The sequence below is a fragment of the Micrasema longulum genome, unplaced genomic scaffold (genome assembly GCF_059751315.1).
Source record: "Micrasema longulum isolate JH-2025_06_02 unplaced genomic scaffold, ASM5975131v1 h1tg003349l, whole genome shotgun sequence".
Lineage (NCBI taxonomy): Eukaryota > Metazoa > Arthropoda > Insecta > Trichoptera > Brachycentridae > Micrasema > Micrasema longulum.
Window position 1 is genome coordinate 1 of NW_028280425.1, and position 23020 is coordinate 23020.

A 23020-nucleotide genomic window follows, 5' to 3' on the forward strand; every position below is an offset into this window, starting at 1 on the left:
AACATGGGCAGAATGGTGAATGTTACCCAGTGTGTAAAGTGGCCACTTAAACCAGCCAATGACAGGTCATAAGCCCTGTAAATGCCTAGACTTCCAGATTGCCTTCTCAAAAATTTTTCCCTCTCTGTTGAAATAAATTTAAAAGAGTAGCCACTCTCTTATTTTGCTTTTATTTATTTATACATCAACGGTTCAAAGAACCTTTTACAAAAAAATAATATACCTTAAATAAGGTATTATAGAAGTCAAGGCATTTACAGGGCTTATGACCTGTCATTGGCTGGTTTAAGTGGCCACTTTACACACTGTGTAACATTCACCATTTTGCCTATGTTTGACCATCCATTTTTCTTCAATTCTTCCATTTGTTGATTTTAGTAAAGTTAAAGAGCTGAAACCTTTATTGTTGCGAAGAGATTCATCTGACTGAATTATTTCACATACTAGGCAACGCCTGAAAACAATTTTTCAATTTTTAAACTTCTTCTTGGACCAGTTGGTTTCATTACAATATTTGAGTTTGTCTACGAACATTTGGACAAACTCAAATATTGTACTAAATATAAATATAACACAGTAAAGTTGAGAATAACTTGATAATAATAAAAAAAATTAATACAACATAAGTACTTAAAAAAATAAAAGTTTTTTTAGCAATAAAACAAAAATAAAAAATAAAAATAGTTAAATTACTAAATAATAATACCTCTATTTAGTGAAATCATCATCATCATCTTTTGTTACAATGTGAGTTAAATTTAAGTTCTTTTGGTAATAAATTTAAAAATATTTTTATACATACCTATAGATTTGATCAAAATCGAAGGCCGGGACCTTATTTTTCATCCCCATACCACCCCCTAAACAATCCAGAAAACAAGTTGATCTATTGTGATTTAAATTAACTATTGATTGAATGGAAAAACAACTTTCTATGGTTTTTTCTCAATCAAATAGACACTTCAGGGGTTTCCCCTTTACAATTCAGAAGAAATAAAAATGTACATAACCATAGAACTATGCATAGAAATGTCAGCGATTAGCCTACCATGCAAGAGGTTTCTGGTTCGTTTCCTGATATGGTTGATATGAAATATTAAAGGATGTTTTTACACTAGAATATTTCACAGTCCCTGAACCGGTACCTGAAGCGTAAGACTGATCGTCTCACCTGCTTGTAAATTTCTACTCACTTATTTCTTTTATCTGGATTTTTGGTAATACTAAACTAATATTGACTGACATTCAATACATTATTGAAAATTGCATTCCTAAATAGAGCGCACCCATGTTGGTAAGAAGATCAGAGTTTGACATTTGCAAAAATAATTCTACCTTTGAAAATTAATTATTTCATGTTTTGGAATTCAAACATAAACAAGTACTTAGGTACCTACTTAAATTCAATATTTAAATATTGATTATTTCTAGATTTAGAATACAATCATAAACAAGTACCTAGGTACCTACTTACCAATGAAAATTTACATCATCTTTTTTCTTTCTATCCGAAAAGTTTTTACAGCTTTCACACACAATAGGCATTTAGGTTTCAAATGAAATATCAAGCTCATGTCAAAACCGGCTGACAGTTAAAGAACGACTAAATACGCGTTGGCGATGACTAAGCGTTTGGGCATGAGTTAAGTGTCATAACTTTAAAGGGGTTAAGGTGCGTGTATGTGTACTAATAGTTCAATGGTTTTATTTAAGAACACCGAACCTGTTTCTATGGTTACAGAAAAGCATTATGAAGTTAAGTTTTGTAAGCATACTTAATAATGTTTTGTCTTAAGAGAAAACGCTGTCCTACTTTTCTTCATACAAACGTACTCTCGTATTTTCTCTCTTGATTATGACACTGGAGCAGTGTTTTTTATTACACACTATAGATATTTACCTGTTTCGTTTTTATAAAAATTGTTTACTATGGGAACTAGAACCATCTAAAAACTAGTAAAAAAGCACAGCTTTATCGCTGTCTTCGGGCGCACGGTATACAAATATAACTATTTTTGAAAAACGCAGAACGTAACCGATACAGAATTTTATTCTGATACTCTGTCTGAAAAATAACAAAATCGGTTAAGTTTTGAGGTGTGGAAAACGGGATAACGAAACGTCGATTTTGTCTATTCTAACAAAAGGTCTGACATGCTGTTGTCTTTTTCGCACAGTATCGGGGAGGCATTTGCAAGACGGTGACAGGAAAGCAATGTTCGAATACCTATTTATCAAAATTCTCTGTCCTCTCAATTTATGTAAACTGAAACACAAAAATAATAATATAAACGTACTTATGATATTTGGACTAAATACAATAATTAATAGCAGCCTTTCGATTGTGTTCATTTAATCCATATACGATTATGTACTTAAATCTAGCAATCGCAAAGCATTGTCGGGTTCAGCTCGTAATAAATAAATGGATAAAATTATCATATAACCTTGGAGCACTTTTAACTGGGTGCATTAAATTATGGTAATCATTTGGTATTTGAAGCAGTAGACAATAGGTCAATCTACATTTTGTAGAGCATTGACATTGTTGTGGCTAAATTGAGAAGTGAGGTCTTTGTCTGTGTGGACTAGTCATGCCGTTGGCTCTATGCCAGTTATGTGCAGAATTGGCCAGATACGGTACACATGTTACATTTACTGCAATAGGATCTTATCTGCTTGTCGCAAAAGGGAAAATTTCATTTGCAGTTCTCAAATTAGAAGCGAAGTGTGGAGTGCCTTCGACCTAATAACGCTCAGCCTCATAAAATGAGGGTTATCACTCTAGGGCTCTAGCCCGTCCAGGGCACTGCAGATTGAACAAACACCGCGCTGGAATGAACCTTTCTAAAACTTCTGGATGTAGGTTCTGCAGTGCAGATGAAGAAACAAACACCTATACACATTATATGTGAATGTGATGCTTTAAATCATAAAAGGAGCCTCATCCTCGGGGGACCACTGGTTAAACCTGAGGACGATAAAGAACTCGCCTCTTACTTAATAGCCCGATACTTTACGGATCTGGGCTTAAAGGGGGAGATTTAGCAAAATGTAAACTCTCGTCTTCCACACGATAGCCAGGCTCTTTTTAGACATGGGCTTGGAGGGCGAGAACTATTTACGGGGACCCGTCAAAATAGATCTTCACAGGTCGCAGTGACGTCAGGCGCTTAAAGCATAGCACTGACCCCTACCTCTGAGAATAAGAATAATGGAATTAGAAAAACACGGATTAAATATTTATTAACAGTTGTGGGGATCATAGTCCATTGATCGATGACACACACGCGTGCAATGATTTCACCCGAAAAAAAGAGCAACGACCGATGAAGGGAGTCTACTATGGCCTTAATTCTCCAATGACCCGTCTTTGTCGTATTGTTTACTCAAGACAAGATCTAGACTTTTTTGATTTAAGTTTACAACGATTTAAACGAGCACTAAATAAATAGTCCAGATCTTGTCTTGATCTCCCTTTGTTTGTCAATGCTTCTTTTCTTTTTTTTAATATTTTAAACTATTCTTTTATTATAATATTTAAACCCTATAAATTGTATACATGGACAATGTCCGTTAATAAATAAATAAATATTATATTCTGCAAGACTAACAGTATTGCACACAAAACGTCCGTCTACTTAAGAGTAACGTCATGCAGTACATTTACGCCATAGAGACATGAAGAACAAAGGAATGTGGCCTATAAAGAGACCAAAGGACGTGGTAATGCCCAGTCAGCTGAAAAAATCAGCTCAAGCAAGTCAGCCCAAAAAAGCAAGCTCAACCAAGTCAACTCAACGCAGTCACTCAGTTTCCGCATGTAATTTAAGTGCAGTCACTTCAACTCGTTGCTGCCAAGTGATGTATCTTATTCGACATGCAATAAATACACATTAAACACCAACATCGTTTTTTCTGTCCACCTCCAACTGGGGTAGGATCGCCAACCCTAAACCAGCGAAATCCTACACATTGATTAATCGACCAATTAATACACAGAAACGCGCTCTGAGCCCTCAAAAATTATGATATTTACTGATACCCAATCGCTCAGTGATGCCCAGCGCGTCCGTTCTTCGACCGCCAGCCAGGTGCGATGTTTGGAATCGAAACGAAAATGCCACCTTGTCATGGAAATCATTTTAAAAAGGATTGTTTATATTATCGTGTGAAAAAATGTGTTGTTCACACTTCGGCGGAATAACATATTTATTTATTTTTATTTTATTTATTCATATTTTTTGCTTACAAAATATAATTAATAATAAAAATAATGTGACCTCACTGGGGTTTCCCGTGCCGAGGACACTTAACAATATATTTTTTTTAAATTACATTTGAGGATAAACAAAGAAGACTAACTTAAAAAAACGAAGATAATTAACAAATATTTAGACAGTTTAAAAAACACTGTATTTATGTACATCTATATTTTTTATATTACAAAACACACAATGAAAATAACAAAAACCTAACATAAGCTATACACTTGTGGAGCAGTTGATTCAATATTGGTATGGGCGAATGAGACAATCCATTTTACTTCTACCTAGCTCCACTATCCATTTTTTATAGCCTTTTTAAACATTTTCTCGTTACTAATTGTTTTAATAGATAGTGGAAGTAGGTTATATATTTTAATTGAATAATGCTCAAAATCCCTTTGTCCGAAACTGGTTTTAGTTTGTATATATTGTCATTTGAAGCCTATTGGTAGAGCTTCATGAAGTTGGCTGTAGTATTTCCCGATGTTAAAAGGCTAAGATGACACAATCAGTCGGGAAACAGCAAGATCTTATTTAAGTCCATATTTAATATTTTTGCCGTTCTTATACCGTTCATTCCGCTGTACATGTCCAAACCAACGCAGAACTCCTTTCTTAATTTTGTCTAAAATGCTTGTCTAAGCCTTGTATAATGCACAGATCTCGACATCTACCGTGCATAATTTTACCACACAGAAAATACAGAGATGGCATTTCGACAGCATTCAGCCAACTTTCACCCTCGAGTTTCTGATCCCATAGTCAGCATCCATGCGTAAGGATTTTTTCCTCACTGTTTTCTAATATGTCTCATTTTTTGTTTCAGTTAACTCACTACCAGATATTCAGAAGTCACCATGATCCCGTACAAGACACCAACAATTTTAGACTATGGAGATTGTAAGTAATTTTTCTTTTTTTTCCAGAGATGTTGTGTATTTATCTATGCTCATTAAACTGGCAATCTCTGCCTGTTGCGACTCATAACTGACAGGTATCAATAGACAGAATCTATGGATTTTCTGCTTCTTTGCCTCTGCTTACCTAGTAGCTTACCTTATTTGGTACAACCAGGTACTTTGGCCAGACATATAATTTGACTAACCCAGATCATAGTACGAATGCTGGCTGTTAGGCTCTTTCGCAACTTCTGAATAAAGTGCGAGACAGTTTCTAGGAAGAGTTAGCTCGGCTGTCCGAAGCGCCACGTGTTTTGGCCACCCGGAACCATAAATCACCCCCGTGAAGCAATAACACCGACGCCTCTCAATCTGTAAAGTCGTGCTTGTCAACCCGCGTAACCAACGATATTGTATTTCCGCGTTTACATTCCTTAGCCAACAAATTTACTTGTGTAATAGACATTTTTAATACGACAATTATCAATTTTAAAACGTTCTTAAATGCACTGTTTGAAACTTATTATTGATGCCGTAATAGAACTTTTTTTTCATACAATTCTTTCTCTGTTTTTGATGTGTATTATTATTTATTATTATCTTTTTCTGAAATTGATGTATCAAATATTTTTGTCTACCAGATATTATGTTATTATCTTATATATACTTACTGTAAACTAATTTTTATTATTTGTTTTTAACAATAATTTGTTGATACCATTTTTTTTATACTTATAAGTAAATGTAAATGTAATTATTTTTTTGTTTGAATTCTTTACAAGTTATTTACAATTTGCTTTTTAATTCAATTACTTTTCTTATATCCATTTTTTTTTTCATATCCACTTTTCTTATATCAAATTACTGTAATCAGTGTGTCACTTTTCAGTAGTGATGTTATGAAACGGTTGGCGTTCTTACTTTCACTGACCGCGGAAAGTTGTATTTCTCCACCCAATAACAAAACTGACAAGAATCTATGGAATATTGCTTTGATTACTTCATTTAGTTTATCGTAATTTGCTCATTTCTATGTTATGGTTGTTTTTACGAACGTTTCGATTTAGAAAAACCTAGAAAGTTGACATAATCTCTGGTTGAAATGTCAAATTATACTCTTTTTTTTTCTATGGTCAAAACGTTGCGGGGGCTTTAAAGCGGAAACCGGAAATACTACTCGTAGATATAAGGAGTGACGTCATTATTTACGATTTTAAAACGAATACTATTTTTAACATTTTTTTATTTATTTTTGCGTGCGTTTTTGAGATATATCATCCTACTCCAAATTTTTTAAATATTCACGTGTACACGAAAACATTTTTAAAATTTAATTCCGGGTTGGGCTGGAATTCCTCATTCACACATTTAACCACCCCTCGCCTTTATTGACTATGTTTCCTTTGCGACCCCCTCACCCCACTCACCCTCTTAGAACCGCGTCTGTTAACACTCCCTTAGCCGAGCGATGTCTTCCCACACATTAAATCTTAGACTTAATTATTGTAACTTCCACTTATGTGCTAAATTTTAAGAAATAAACTCTACTTAATGTCCTGCCCGTAACACCTTAGATAAAGGGGAAAAAACCCCTGCTCTAAGTTTTACTGATTAATTTGTTAATTTTTTGTTTAAATTCTATTACATTGTGAACAATAATCTGTGTTTACTATATTAGTTTTATATCACCCGTCGATGGGAGGAGTGCTCTATATTTATAGTTGGATAATTTATATAGCGCCATTTTTGTGAAAATCACCTCAAGGGCGCTGTACAATTAATAAATATCCCAGTACGTCTTGCAGCTACAGAGCGCATGGACGGTTGGGATTCTAGTTCCTCGTTTTCAATTAAGATCAATAAAAAAATATAACCTATAGGAGCTAGATTACAGGACGTCTTGCAGCTACAGAGCGCATAGACAGTTAGAAATTTAGCCCCCATTTACACATTTTAAAAATTGACAAATAAATTTAGTGTATTAATGATATTTAAAAATAATAATAATAATATTAATAATAAAAAGAAGTATGATTACAACACGTCTTGCAGCTTCTAAGCGCATAAACGATTGGAATTCTAGATCTCATTTATAAAATTTAGGTATTAAAAAAAATATATTAAAGCTAGATAACCAATCATCGTGCAGCTACAAAGCGCATGGACGAGTGGAATTCCAGCAAAGTTAGAATGATATCAATAAATTTATAAAAAATAGAGCATAGTAGTAAGTTTGTCAAGTGTTCATGCCAAGAACTAAGCAATAAAAAACTAAATAAATAAAGCACTGTTTCAACTCCATGGTTAGCAAAGGGAGATAGATGTCCGAAGAGAATCTTTTGTAGACAGTAGGTAGATATCGTCACCATGTGATCCACTAGGCTGCTGGAGAATTTCTGGAAACGCACGTGTGTAGACTCTCCCAAAACTATAGTAGTGTTCTTGTAAAATAATAAAATTGTGTAACACTAATAACAAAGTTTTATTTTCATAATAATTTATAACCAGACGTGTTATAATTGTTATTATTTTATAGTTGTTATTATTGTATTTCTTCTGATCCATAGATGTTTATCATTTCTTCCATTTCTTATTTTTAATGTCTTTTCTGATAACAAACTGGTTATTTTACAGTAAAATAATTCATATTTCGTGTAACACAATCTATACTTTATCAGCATTTATAATGTAATAATATTGTATAAGCTCTTGGTATGTTATCAGTATTATTAACAGGTTTTTATCAGAATATTAATTGTTCACTTGTTCAACACTTTGTAAATATCGAGTACGATGCAATGGATGGGGCATTTTATAAAGCATATTCTTTTATGTATTTTATTTCGTGTGTCTGTGTGGAGCAAAGATTACAGATATTTATTCAAAATAGCATTTCTGATCTGTATTTTCTGTTTAATTTTCTAAACAATTTTATTTTATGTATGCCGACGACATTGGACTATTCTATAAAAATCAAACAGATGTATTAACAAATAATGACATAAACGAAGACCTTACTATGTTGACTAAATGGACAAACACAAACTTACTTACACTTCATGAAAAAAATGCAATATTATCCATTTTGAATCTAGAAAAATGTCACAAAGTAGATGCTTACATAAATAATGAACGACTTACTGAAATTGAACATGTTAAATACTTAGGACTAACAATAGACAGACAATTGACATGGACAATTCATATCAACAATTTAATTAGCAAAGTGGCGATATTATCGAGTCTTTTTTTTAAATCAAAAACTTTGTTCCAATAAAGGAAAAAAAATGTATAAAGCCTATGTAAAAACTAAAATATGTTATATGCAACTACTATGGGGAACAGAAAACCAAAATGACATAAACAGACTACAAAGACAGCAAAATAAAATATTAAAGTTAGTATATGACCTTCCCTATCTAACAGCAACTAAATAACTTTTTAAACAAACTAAACGATTAAATGTAACTGAACTCTTTAAACTAGAATCCTTAAAATTTATTTATAAATTAGCCACTGATGTAATTGTAGACGAATAATTAAAACTCTAAAAAAACTGTAGTAAACATGAACACAATACGAGAATATCAGAAAAATATCATATACAACCTTTTAAAACGAGAAAAGTACAATCGAGACTAATAAACCATGGACTTAAATTATACAAACTACCAGACAAAACTAAACAAAAGACTCAGACAACCTTGACAAAAGATGTTAAAAATATTAATATTAACAGTAGAATGTGAATTTTAAAAGTTTCGGCCTTTAAAACGAGTTTCGGCCGCGGCCGAAACCTGCGGTCAGGATGTGTCGGATTACGTTCGGCCGTACTAGGGTGGAAAATCAGCACTGAAGGGGCCACGTGGCCATGCGGAGCGGTACGGTGAAAGTAACGTTCTTCTAAAGAAACATTCTGGACAAAAAAACTTCGAAAAAAGTGTATTTCTCATTATGTCAAAGTCTTGTTGAGTATGGTATTATTGCGTGGGGTGGGGCCAGGAAAAGTGCTATTCAAGCGTTAGAAATTGCACAAAAGTGTGTTCCCAAGGCTCTACTCGGGGTCCCTCTCAGGATCAGGACACCTACAGCTGAGGCGTTCGAACGAGTGGGTGTTCTGAACGCCAGGCAACTGTATGCTAAGGCACTTCTCGTTCACACTCATAAACACGGTGGAAATAAAATTTACAATACTAGCTATGAAACGCGTCTTAAAAGAAAACAGCAACTGGACATAGGAGAAAGATTGATATCCATGTGCGAGAAAAGAATCCTGCTGTTTTTTGGGCATATTTCCAGGGGAGATTCTGATAGTTTGGAGAAAACTATTCTCCTGGGAAGTGTCGAAGGGACAAGGTCGCGTGGACGTCAACCGGCAAGATGGAGCGGTACAGTCACTGAGTTATCAGAATCATCACTGACGAATGCCTATAGAAGAGCACAAGACCGTTCCAGATGGAGGGAGACTGTCCACAGACGAGCCATGCCTGGAGTCAGGCATAATCACCATCCTCAGACATGAGGCACGGATTGAAGAGATACATGGCACCTAAAATGACAACATCATTTGGTCAAAGGAGTCAAATATACATTGAAACAAAAATATAAAACAATATACAATTTGCCACAAAAGCAGATAAAAATCTTGAGCAATTTAAACTATTTGTAAAAAAAATGGCTACTTGATTTGGGTCCCGGGAACTGTCTCGAGATGGTCACCCCACCAAAGCAGTAAACTTGTTAATATTTAATTATTTTTGCTTTAACTTTGGATTGAAATGTGAATATGTAATGTTTTATATGTATTTTATATATTTTTTTAGACACTATAAGTATAATATATTAAATCATGTAAATGAATGCCTCGACACGGGCTGTGCCCAGTGAGGTATTCATATTTAAAAAAAGTTTTATGTAAAACGTGAAATAATAAATAATAAAAAAAAATATATATATATATATATATTAAAAAAATATATATATAAAAAAAATGAAATAAATGAAATAAATGAAATAAATGAATTAAATTAAATAAATTAAATAAATTAAATAAATAATTTTAAAAAAATAAAAAATTCTAAGGTCGTTCATATTTATATTTTTGTAATTCCTTCATAGTTAACAAGTTAAAGTTTCTATTTTATTTTTGTAACATAATCGGCACATCTGCCTTTTACAAAAATCTATAATACTAACATATTTGGCTTAATATATATATTTTTTAAACAAATTTCCTTATACCCAAGATTTATAAAAAAAAAGTAAACCTAAAAATTAATGTAATTTTTCTTCTATCGTTAAGTTTGAACAAATTTAATGTTTTTAGTAAAAAATCGTAATTTAAAAACTCATGACTGATTCTAAGTTTAAATTTATATACGTACATCCTTCTTCTTTTGCCGCTCCTACCAGAGGTTGGCGACCATCATTCTGAATTCATCACGATCCCGAGCTAGTCTAATCAGCGCTGCTGCATCCGGCTCACAGGACCACTGTCTGAGATTTCTGAGCCATGATGCTCTTTTCCGTCTCATACCCCGCCTGCCCTCTATCTTTCCTTCCATAACAACTTAGGTATTATCATTCATAAGCATTTAAGGTGGCACGATCAGGTTAACGAAGTTAGTCGTAAACTATAAAGCAGTTTGCACTAACTTAAAAGATTACAGAATTTCTCGCCAATTAATGTTAAGCAAACATTAGTCCAGAGCTTACTTTTTCCACTCCTTGACCATGCGGATGAATGTTATCCAGATGCTAACTCTGAATTACTTGATAAGTTGGAACGATTGCAGAATGTTTGTATATGTCATATCTTCGATCTTCGCAAATTCGACCACATAACCGAATATCGCACGCAACTACACTGGCTCAGTATCAGGCATAGAAGAATTATTCACATTCTATCACTTCTTCGCAATATTTCAAATAATCCCACTTCGCCTGTTTATCTGAGAGAGCTATTCCAACCTCTATCACAACACGGATTATCTCTTCGTTCTAGTAACGAGAGAATCCCTTTACTACCCTGTCATCGCTCTAATTTTCTTGCCTCCACTTTTACAGTAGTAGCCGCTCGATTGTGGAATAACCTACCCACTAATGTTAGAGACGCCCCTTCTTTATTTACATTTAAGTCAAGATCAAAATGTCACTATCAAAACATTTCAATTATTCCTTTATCCTCCTTCTTTCCTTCCCATCCCCCCTCCTCTCTTCATAGTATAGTGTTAATTTTTATATTTTGTTAATCTTTGTTTTTAATTTTTTATAAAATCGTAACATTCAATATGTCCATGTACTTGTAATTTTCTCAAACTGAACGGTTTGGGTAGGTAGGAAGAAATTGCCTTAAGGCAATATGCCGGCCCTTATATGTATATATATTGTATGTACGAGACGCGTTTCCGCCTCGTATAAAGAATTGTGAGACTAAAAATCTCGGCAAGGCGCTGGTATTCTACTGCGAGCTTCGATAGGTATCAGTAGCCCGTAGGTATGAATATGTATTCAAAATACTGTCGGCTGTCAGTGGCGGCTAGCAGGTTGTAAATCCGCTTCTGGATTCGGCTGAGTCCAGGAAAGGTGCAGTGAAGATCTGAAGACGAAGTGACGAAGTAATCGGGCAGAGTAGAGTTAAAAGAGAGTGTTTACTGTTTTCGATCGATGTCTTTATTTCTCACATGTGCACATATTTATACAAGTTTACAAAATCTGACCCTACGGTTAACTTAGGTATGGGAATGGTGCCGGCCCCCCACTCTTGCCAAGTATTCTCCCGAGCGGCCAACGTAAATAGGCGCCCCCTAGCCAACGTATAAGCCCCGATCCCCGCCTCCGTCCCTCCATTGCACAATCGAGCGCCGACTAGAGTGGACGTGAAAGGGCCGCTAGCTTGACACGCTCCGCTCAATTCGTCCTTTATACGGCAGCGGCCGGTAGACGCGGAATTAGCCTCGCAGACTCATACATACTAGGTTACATATTAAATACAACTTAAATAATGATTGAAACATTTATACTAACATACAATAATAAAGGAAAGGACTATGACGTCAGCTACATTGTATTTGTATATAAAGTGTTGAATAAATAAATAAGAAAAGCATACTTCTCACTGCGGAATATGTGACCAAACTGTGAGGCTTTTCTTCTTTTGACAGTGGTCACTAACTTTCTCTCTTTGTTCATAATGCTTAAAACCGCTTCATTATAGACACGATCAGTCCATGAGATTCGAAACATTCTTCTACACAACCAAAGCTCGAAGGCCTCAATTTTGTTCATCGTCGAAACTAAAGAGTCCAACCCTCCACTCCATACAGCAACACTGGCAATACATAAGCTTTTATTGCTCTTCATCTTTTGCATAGTCTCAGATCTCGGTTGCACAGAAGTTTTTGCATTTTATGGAAGGTTGATCTTGCAATTTCAATTCTGGTCTTTATTTCAGAATCCGGATTCCACTCATCATTTAGCCAGCATCCTAAATATTTAAAACAATAAACCTGTTCTATCCCACTACCATCTAAAGCGAGGTTGGTGTTAATGCCTCTCCGTTTGCTGGCCACATTGACGTACATTGTAGACCTGTTACTGTTGTCGACGCGCGCGCGCGGCCATTAGGCTAACGAGAAATTCACCGGTCCGACTACTGCTCCAGTTCCTGGTTCGGGAATGTAAATCCGGAACAGAGACGGTGCGTCGCTAGCAACGGCACGTCCCTGTGATTGAATGAGACGAATACAAGGACCGCGCGCTTGGCTACGGCCTCTCTTCCCGCGGCGTTTGCCCTGCGAGAGCGGTACTAGCATTGTGGAGAGAGAGATTGCGACCAGGGGCCGCGCCGTTGCTAGTGACGGTCGATCGCCCGAACCCTGTTTCAGCTCGGAGGCCTGCAGCGCAGAACCTCGTCGTTTAGTCCGAAAGATAACCCCGTCGAGAGCCTGGCTTATTATATGAGTGAAAAGATACCTGTAACTATTGGGGTCCCTCAGGGGTCAATATTAGGCCCCCTATTGTATATGATAACATTAGACATTCAAATTTATCAGGGAGATATTTCGTGTATGCAGATGATACCCTATTGATCTATAGTGGTGATAATGAAACCCAACTGCAAAACAACATCAATGATGATCTGAACATATTTATGTACTGGTTAGATAATAACTCATCAATAATAAATACAAATAAGACTAAATGTACGGTAAACGAGTGACATTTAGTGCACAAATGCTGCTCGTTACATAAAAAATATATGCCACCCATATCTTGATTTTTCTCTATGGCTAACGCATCTAGTAATGTCCGATAAAAATATAATAATATTTGGCTGATTTATATAGCGCCATTTATGTGAAAAATTACCTCAGGGTCGCTTTACAATTGAATACTTAAACTTATATTCTAACTAAGCTTAAGTGACATTTTATATTTTCTGATTTAAGATTGAGGGTAGGATGAACTAAAGAATAGATATTTTAGTTGGGATCTGAACTGACTGGGACTGTCGATAATTCGTATGTTTCAAGGCAATCAGTTCCAGGCAGAGGGGCCGGCAACGGCAAAAGCACGATCTCCGAATCTAGTGTTTGGGGAGCGCCGGATTTCGACAAATTTTTCTCTGCCTGAATCAAAAGCTGACCTAAGAGTGGATTTTCTTTGATATGTATTTTGCCTAATACAAAGGTCCGATAAGTATCTCGGAGCCATTTCATGATGGAATTTGAATACTGTCGAGCAAAGCGTGTATTTTATTCTCTCTGGGCTTTTTAACCAGTACAAATCTCGAAGATGTTGTGAGATGTGAGAATATTTTTTTACTCCCGTGATAAGCCGCGCTACTGCATTGAAATCAGATTAAAGTATATCAGTTTGGTAATTTGGGAGATTCGCGTATATTCCATTACAGTAATCTAGACCGATCTCTAAGATTTTCTTACCGTAGTGACAAGCCGTCGAGATGGACAAAAAGCTAAGCGAAGCATAGAGGGACTACAATATTGTACAAGTCGTTCACACTATCTTAATTCATTCAAATCCATTGTTTCTAGACATTCTGTTTATGCTCGATTGAAATCCACGGAGTTCCTGTCTTCCTTGTTTTTTTAATATTTTTTTATACGGAATACAAGGTTTATATTTCAAAAAGAAGATTTTTCTGCTATTGTATTACTTTATTTTAGCTAAACTGTTGGAATCAGGAAGGACGTTCTAATGTGGGCCAATCAGGTACATCTCAGCATTTGCTCATGTGGAGAGGAAACCACTTAAAACTCTTCAGGAGAATCCGGCCTCTTGGCAGCAGTCAAGAGGCCTTCCGTTCCATTAAAGGAGTGTTCGGCATTTTGTTACCTACTTTGGTTTATTTCACCAATTGCCTGCACTAAATTGACCATGTACGATACTACTTCTCGTGTGAGTTCTTTTTCTCCCTTGTTGTAATAACTTGATAGTGACCAAAGAAAATATGGTTATTGTAGAGGTAGAGTTTAATATAAGGATATGCGTCCTACAGCTAGGCAACCCTGAATTTGAGTCCAGTCAGAATTATTTACCTTTGGCTTTCTGCCGATCGCCACATTTCACGTGGCTCCGCCCACTCCCGCGTCACATGACTAGCATAGTAGCGCCATCTTGTGGCAAGCGAGTGTCACTACTTCACTACACTTATTATTATATTTATTTATTTATTTTGAAGAAACAGTCGACAATGAAATAATGATATTTTTTTAAAAATACAGTTTAAAGACAGACCAGCAAAGTTTCTAAATAAAATCATACATATTATTAAATTGTGTTACAACAAAAGAATGTGAATGTTTATTTGTATGACAGTAAGTGTAGATGTGTGTTTATGTGTATTAGTGTGGGAGTAAGTGTTCAGGAGTGTGCATCATTAAATAGTAAGTGGGATCGTATCGCAGCCAGAAATAATAATTTATTTTAAAATAAATTAAGGGGTATGTAAAATATATCAATAGATGAAAAAAAAACATTAAAGTTAGAGCAAGAACGATAGAGGAAAGAGTGTTGTGCATAGTTAGTGCTACAGACTGGCAGATGGAATAAATACTTATTTCTTGTCACGCGATAATAATATTATAATATATCTTATTTATTTTATTATTTGTCATTTCTGGTACTGAATTTCAGTTCCGAATCGCCATTGTTCATTACCATACCAGCACTTATTTTATTTATTTATTTTTGCACCACAACAGACCAGGAGGCCCAATTACAGTGGTGAATTACATCACAAAACACTCAGTCTTGAGAAAAATCACATTTTTAATTTATTTGTTCTCACCGAAAATCGAATCCGGAACCTTCCGTGCGTGAGTCAAGCGTCTTGACCACTACGTCGCAAAGCCCGCCATTTTTGTTCCATGTATTTTCTTTTTTCATGTCTTTTAAATATTTAGGTATTGCAATCTCAAGCCACAGTGACCTATACTCCGAAGTGAGGGAACAAACTTATAAAGCCTCGGCAATATCTGACTGCCTGAGAAATATTGTTTGGCACAATAAACACTTGCGGATTGAAAGCAAGGTCCGTATATACAAAACGTGTGTCAGACCAATCATGACTAATGCAGAAGAGACGATGGTAGATACGGTGAGAACAAAAGACCTGCACATAACATCAGAGACGAGAGTACTAAAGGCAATTGCAGGAAAAACTTTAAGGGACAGAAACCGGAATCAAGAAATTAGACAGACTTGCGATACCCAAGACACAGTACGATGGACCAGAACAAGGAGAAGATTCTGGAAAGATCACGTCGACAGAATGGACAGTTCTAGAATACATTTCACCGTGGCCCATGAAATCCCGGCTGGTCGCCGTCCGCCCGCAAGACCACCAAAGAGATAGAAAGACAGCTGGAACTCAGCGTCTCAGGAATCACCCTCTAGCCAATAACAGATCAACCGATCTAAACACAGAAAAATAAGAAAAAAATATGCTGTGTAATAAAATGAAACTGAAATGTATCTAAATTGTATTATATTTAGATAAAAAAATAACGTCGCATGCTACGCAGACGATGCAACCGTAGTGGCGAATCAGAAAATGATTTATACAACGCATGTGGTGACGCGAGAGAGAGGCGCGAAAGTTATTTCTTCGATAGCTTAGAGAACGCATGAACTGATCCAAGATGGTCCAACAAGGTCAGCCAACACACACGTTATTAAGGACGTTTACTGCCACTTAATATACAATGGAAATCGACTCACCTGTGTCGAAGTGTTCCCCTCGCTCCACCAGATATTATATGCGGGAATGATGCGGATGTTAAGTTCTTTCTTTATTCGGCTTTGTGTATCAGGATTTTCGGATATTGGAAGCGGTGATGATAACAATGCTGACACTTTAGCGGTAACTATATATGATAGCCGTAGGAATATTATTTTTTGCTGTCAGTTTATCGTGCGGATCGCAGAAGGCATTCATTTGTTTTTCAGGGAAAAAAAATACGAATGTCAATTTTATATTTGAATATGGAATTAGTGAATTGTCGCAATGCGGTAGGTACTGCCAGGCTGCTCAGGTTCCTACTTCTCAAGGATAAGCCGACAACCAAAACATATAAATGGCAGTAAACATTCACGCGTAACCAGCATGTTTTGCACAAGTTTAATATAGCATCTCAGAAATCAAACATGAGCATTTACCTCAATCATTTATATATTTTTTATGTTTTATTATATAAATATTATAGCCTTTTGCATGAACGGCGACGATATATTAGTGTGGGTTGATTGCACACAGATAAAAATGTATAACACTTTACCACCATTAATCTCTTAATCCTTACTTACTAATATGGTTTTAACTTTTTACATACAATATTTAATAACTCTGATAAGATATACTGTAAAGTGTTTTGCTCAAAATTCCCTATCTCTAATACACTCCATTTTGTTATCTGATGCCATAAATTACAGCGTATTTTTAACACTGGAAAACAGAAAGTGAAATTGTCTCGGAAGGAAAAATTGTGATTCTTATAGTATTTAGTACTCAAGATTCCAAGATTGTTCTTAGAGGGCGGGGGTCAGTGCTATGCAAGCTCCTGACGTCGCTTTGACCTGTGAAGACCTATTGTGACGGGTCCCCGTGAATAGTTTTCGCCCTCCAAGCCCAGCGCCTCGATTATGAACGCTATCTTCATCTGTATATATCGAGACGGTATACTTAACTTCTGTACTATCTGTATCTACCTCAGTATGTTCTACCTACTCGTCATCTCGACATATGATCGAAACAAACCAATAAACAAATACTTGAAGATGCACGTGTCAAAAGCCGGAATAATCGGCGCCCATGCATGAGAAGATGTATTAATGTAGAGGAAACGAGATCTGTATACAGTGATGTGGCGTTCTATCCTCTCTGCCTACCCTTACGGAGAAACGGCGTGATGGTTTATTGTTGTTACATTAACTTTGTGTTCAAACATTTTGATTAATGCTAGTAAATACTAGTTTTGGAAAACTTAGCCCCTCCCCTTCCTAATCCCTACAACCACACATCCTGCAACATGTCGCTGAATATTACCAACCTAATTTAAGTGCATGTTTAGACATGATGGTGTTTGCATCCTCGGTATGTTCTACTTACTTGTCATATCCACATCATATGATCGAAACAAGCCAATGGAATGACCGCAAACAATTAGTCCGCGTTCTTTACGTCATTAACTTTTAAAATAGTTCTCATTTTTATTTTAAATAGGCTTCTGTAACAAAAAGTGCTCACTCCAAAGCGATTATAAATTCCAATAAATCCCAATTCAAGCAAAAATGCTCGCTTGAACATGAATTTTGCATGACTTTTGGAAATCACCTAGACGGTAAGCTTAACGATCGTCTGTATGTATCTACCGATCTGTACCGATCGACTACAAAGCCGGCTCCTATAACGTCTGGATACATACACTCGAAAATATAGTAAAACAGATGGAAAAAAATATAATAACTAAATTATTTTTTAAGATTGGTAACTTTCTGACGTATATAATCTGTGTGACGCCTAGATACTCTTATTTGTAATTAGGAAAGAACCTAGCGACATTATTTCCACATCTAGGCGTTCGTTATATTAATGTGACAATTATGTCGGAATTTAATTCGACTTCAAAACTTACTTATTTCTCTCTCATATTTTTAAAAGGCTTTTAAGAAAAAAAGTGCCAACTTCAAAACGATAAAATTTTTTGATAAATCATAATTAAAGGAAAAATTGCTCAGTGGAACAAAATTTTTGACACTTTAAATGCGTAGATACGCGCATCGAGGGGTTCTAGACTCGTCGGTATAAACCGATGTACTTACATCAAAACTTGATGGTGGGGGTATCGATACTATACCTTTGTAGTCGGTCGGGAGACTTTTATCTTCAACTATGACGTCATATTGAAGCTGTGTCATTTTAGAGCGTAGATAAAGAAATATGTCACCAGAAGTCAAATCTGCTATTTACAAAATCTTCTAATAGCAACTTTGGTTTTTATGCCCCAATGTCCAGAATGTGTAGATTAGTCAATTCATCACACCACTTGGAATTCTTTGGGATAGATCTTCCGGCTTTTCGTCGATCTCTTCGCGACTAAACAGTGTGGGATGAAGTTGGATTGGCATGGTTAAGCTCGAAGTCTTAGGTCTTTCGTTTATATGAATATATTGTATACAATTATTGTTTTGCCCTTGTTTGTCTTTGCTAAATAGTTTTATGTTCTTTTTGTTCAGTTTCTTGCATTTATATTTCTTCATGTAACTGTTGTAATTGGCTTAGGCCGTATATATAATAAATAAAATAAAATAAAATATGTGTACCGTGACGTACGCTTTCCATTGATTCATATCGATGTACCTACCCAAAACGTAAAGGTGGGGGGTTGGTAGTATATCTTTATAATCGCTAGAGGGAATTTATCTTCAACTATACTAAATCTCCCCCTGCAAGCCCAGATCCGTAAAGTATCGGGCTATTAAGTAGGAGGCGAGTTCTTTATCATCCTCAGGTTTAACCTGTGGTCCCCCGAGGATGAGGCTTCTTTTATGATGTAAAGGATCCCATCCACATAGAATGTGTATAGGTGTTTCCTCATCTGCACTGCAGAACCTACATCTAGAAGTTTCGGAAAGGTTCATTCTAGCAAGGTGTTTGTTCAATCTGCAGTGCTCCGGGCGGGCTCAACTTGATGAGGCTGATAACCCTCACTTGATGAGGCTGAGCTTTATTAGGTCAAAGGCATTCCGCCAGGTGCGTATTAAGGTTTGATGATGACAAAATGAACGGGGTTTTAGTCCCAACAGATGGATAGCATGGAAGTGAAACATGGAACTGGCAAAGGAAGGATGAAAGCCGAGTGAACGCGGTCAAAATGCTATCTCTTAGACGAATGTGTGAGAAAATCAATGTACGACAGGGTTACGAATGATGAAATCACGCGAGTGTAAATTTTTTATTTTTTTATTTATTTTTTATTTATAAATCATATAACACAAGGTATTTTACAAGTATAATACGTTGAATTACATTCCCAGGAGTTACAACAACTCAATTCGGGACATAAATAATATTAACATTTAGAAAATAACACAACTTGAGAACAACAAAGAAACAAAGTAAGTTTAGCACCTTTATAACTAAATATAGCACAACAACATATACGCCTAAAACCTTTTCTTACACAAGCAGATAAATATATATAAAAAAACACTTTTAAGAATAAAAAAAGTAGTGAATCTACTAAGGGAGATAAGGTCATTAACATCACATGCCATGCAGATGATGCTGCCATGGTAGTGCGGGTATGTGAGTGCGGTTATTATCCTTGGCTCTACCCGACCGAGTTTCTCCAGGGTATGCTTGGCTACAACAGTTTAGAGACTAGAAGGAATGTGTATTTGACCACACATTTTTATCGATTGTTGCGCGGTATGATCGATAATTCTGAAATTATGATGAGCATTGGTTTGTATGTTCCTGATAATTACCTAAGACAGCGTCAGCATAGATTGTTTCATATTCCGATATTCAGGACCAACCTGCCTATGGTTATGCCTGTTGGAAGAGCTACCGCTATGCTGAACAACATCGCTCTGGATATTGATCTGTTTCATGTATCCGAAGGGGTTTTCCGGAGCAGGATTCTTCGACTCCTTTGACATGAGTCTCTTTCGTGTATTTTTTTTCTTTTTTATAAAATGTACGTATTGAATATATTTTTGTAATGTATATGTTATATTTAAAATAAATAAATTGAAATTGAAAATTGAAAATGATGAGAACATATCCATGTCAGTTAGTAAACATCTGGATGCCTAAAACATGATTATTAGAAACATAATTCGGATATACAAAACGTATGTCAGACCAAATCATGGTGTATACAACAGAGGCGAGGATAGATAGAGATAAAATAAATAAAAAATACGAAAAACAAAGTAGAAAAACTAAATAGAAAAATTAAATAGAAAAACCAAATAACTGCTCAGAACGTCAGAGATGAAAGTACTAAAGGCAATCGCAGATAAACCAAAAAGAGGCAGAATGTAGAGTCAAGAAGTCAGACGGATTTGCGATACCCATTGCACAGTAAATAGATTATGTCTCCATATTACGCCAATAATTCCATTAATGGACAGCTCCGAAATTCCCTATACCATTGCCCACAAAATCCTGGCCGTTTGCCGTCTGCCCGGAAGACCACCAAGGAGAGGGAAGAACAGCTGAAACTCAGTCTCAGGAGTTAGATTTTAGCTGATACCAAATTAATTGATCTTAACCGAGAAGAAGAAGATTAAACTTTCAGAAATAATTTTCACCCAGATCTTCCAAGAAAAGGTTTAGGTAGAAGGCCTTGAGAGCCACGCTTTGCAATTTACGCATTTCATTTTCTTCAATTTTGGTCGGTAGTTTATTATACAGCGTTCGAGAGATATTCTCCAAGGACTTTTTACCAAACTTGGTAGAATGAAATTTTGATCTGATTGAAAATCTGAGTCAGGTATAATTGATAAGATTAAGAATGGCTCACTGAGATGGTTTGTCAAGTATATAGGTATATGGCGAAATTTAACGGTAAAGTGAGACGAGGACGACCAAGGAAGACGTGGCATGATCAGATAAACCAAAATCTTAGGTCTGGTCATGTCAAAAGCAGACAGAACCGAAGGGCATGTATGACAAGATGTATGAATGTGGAAGAGGCTAGGATTGTATGCCAGGATAGACGTGTGTGGCGGTCCATTCTCTCTGCCTACCCCTACGGGGAAATGGCGTGATGGTAGTAGTATTTTATTAAAGCGGTTACAAAATAAAAACAATCTGCCGGCATGATAATGACTAAATTAGCTATTCATTTTTGGCCGCTCCGTTCTCTTCCAAATCCAAACTTGAACAACTGTCAAAACTCGAGCCCGGCCGGCCAATCAGAGGCGCGGGTGTGTCGGTGACGTCACGTGATAGTGCGAGGGTCGAAGCTCGCGCTGCCGCCGCGCGCCTCGGTCCGCGCTCCGCAGCAAGAATTCGCGCCGCGGATCGCGGAGCTTGCGGGCGGGCGCCGTTGCGAGACATACGCCCGCGTGACGTCAAGCGAGTTATGTGACATTTGGAATGTTTACATGTTTAGATTTTCCAGTTTTTTCTTCTCGCGATGTCGCGATTAGCGATTAGTTTCCTTCGGGCATTGCGCGCGCGCGGACGTGTCGTGTCTTCGTACGAACGCTTTCGAATAAGAAATTGAATATTGTAAAAACAATCGGCCTTTTACCTTGAATCTAATAGCGTAAATATTATTTATAAATAACTCTGTGTCAGTTTTTTTTCCATTGTGATTTTGAAATTAATGACAGCTGTTTCGCCTCGCCAGTCTACTTTTTAAACCTAATCTAAATACGTGGTAATTTTTAGTTTTTGTTTTTTTAATTGGTTTTTTTTTTGTATTTACGCAATTTTCCAACAGAAAAATATGTAATGTTTTGAGTATGTCCAAATGTTTGCAGACAGGCTGGATTTCCTCCCTAGGGGGTTATTTAGATCTTAATTTGTTGCAACGGATAGGGAAAATATTTTGAGAAGGTAATATGGAAATCTAGGCATCTATAGGGCTTATGACCTGTCATAAGCTGGTTTAAGTGGCCACTTTACACATTGCGTAACATTCACCATTCTGCCTATTACACACGGACACAAAAATTTAATTCTAATAGTTTTTTTTTTTAAACAGGCCCATTGGGCCGATTACGCGAGGCCCGAAAGGCTGAATTCCCTGGCATGTAACAGTCGGCGAAACCAAATCGGTTCAGTTTTATTAACATTTTTAAATAATGAAATGTATTATTTTGTTTTGTATAAAATCACTTAAATATTTTTTTAATGCCTAACGGTTTCAGAACACCATTGTTCCTTTGTCAAGGCTAAACTCACCAGCCGATGACAGGTCATGAGCTTTGTAAATGCCTATATATTCATATACCTCTCTAATTCCTCCATCTCAGTCGAAATATCTATCAAATAATTATTTTATTCGTCACTATTGAGATATTGGCCTTATTAACTACTGTGTTTTAAAAAAAAAAAATGTTATTTAATTGGGTGGAAATTATCGTAATATCACAACTAAGTAAATAAAAACAGATTAAACAAACTATGAATTATGTTTTCAATGTAAATTTTAATTAATGTTAGTAATATTAGTATTTAACCACTTACCGACTTTTTATGTCTACCGGTTTCGAGATGTACCCGTCTCTTTTTCGTCAGGACACTAAGTACACCAACATGCAAATACTATAATACACGTTCACTTTTACCATCACCGTAGTATTCATAGT

The 23020-nt window shown here is 36.0% G+C and overlaps 1 protein-coding gene across 3 annotated transcripts in view; it reads left to right on the forward strand.

The window, feature by feature from the left end:
• Window positions 1–4924: 4924 nt before the first annotated feature.
• Gk2 (Glycerol kinase 2) overlaps window positions 4925–23020 on the forward strand; it is a 53337-nt gene continuing 35241 nt past the window's right edge. The window contains exon 1 of one of the 3 annotated variants that reach the window (XM_088242151.1): window positions 4925–5168. In XM_088242151.1, coding sequence (XP_088098277.1) covers window positions 5126–5168 — 43 coding nt within the window. In that variant the 5' untranslated portion in view covers window positions 4925–5125. Of the gene's footprint in view, window positions 5169–21858; window positions 21973–23020 lie in introns of those variants that run through there. The other 2 variants (XR_015825269.1, XM_088242152.1) reach the window with 2 other exon arrangements.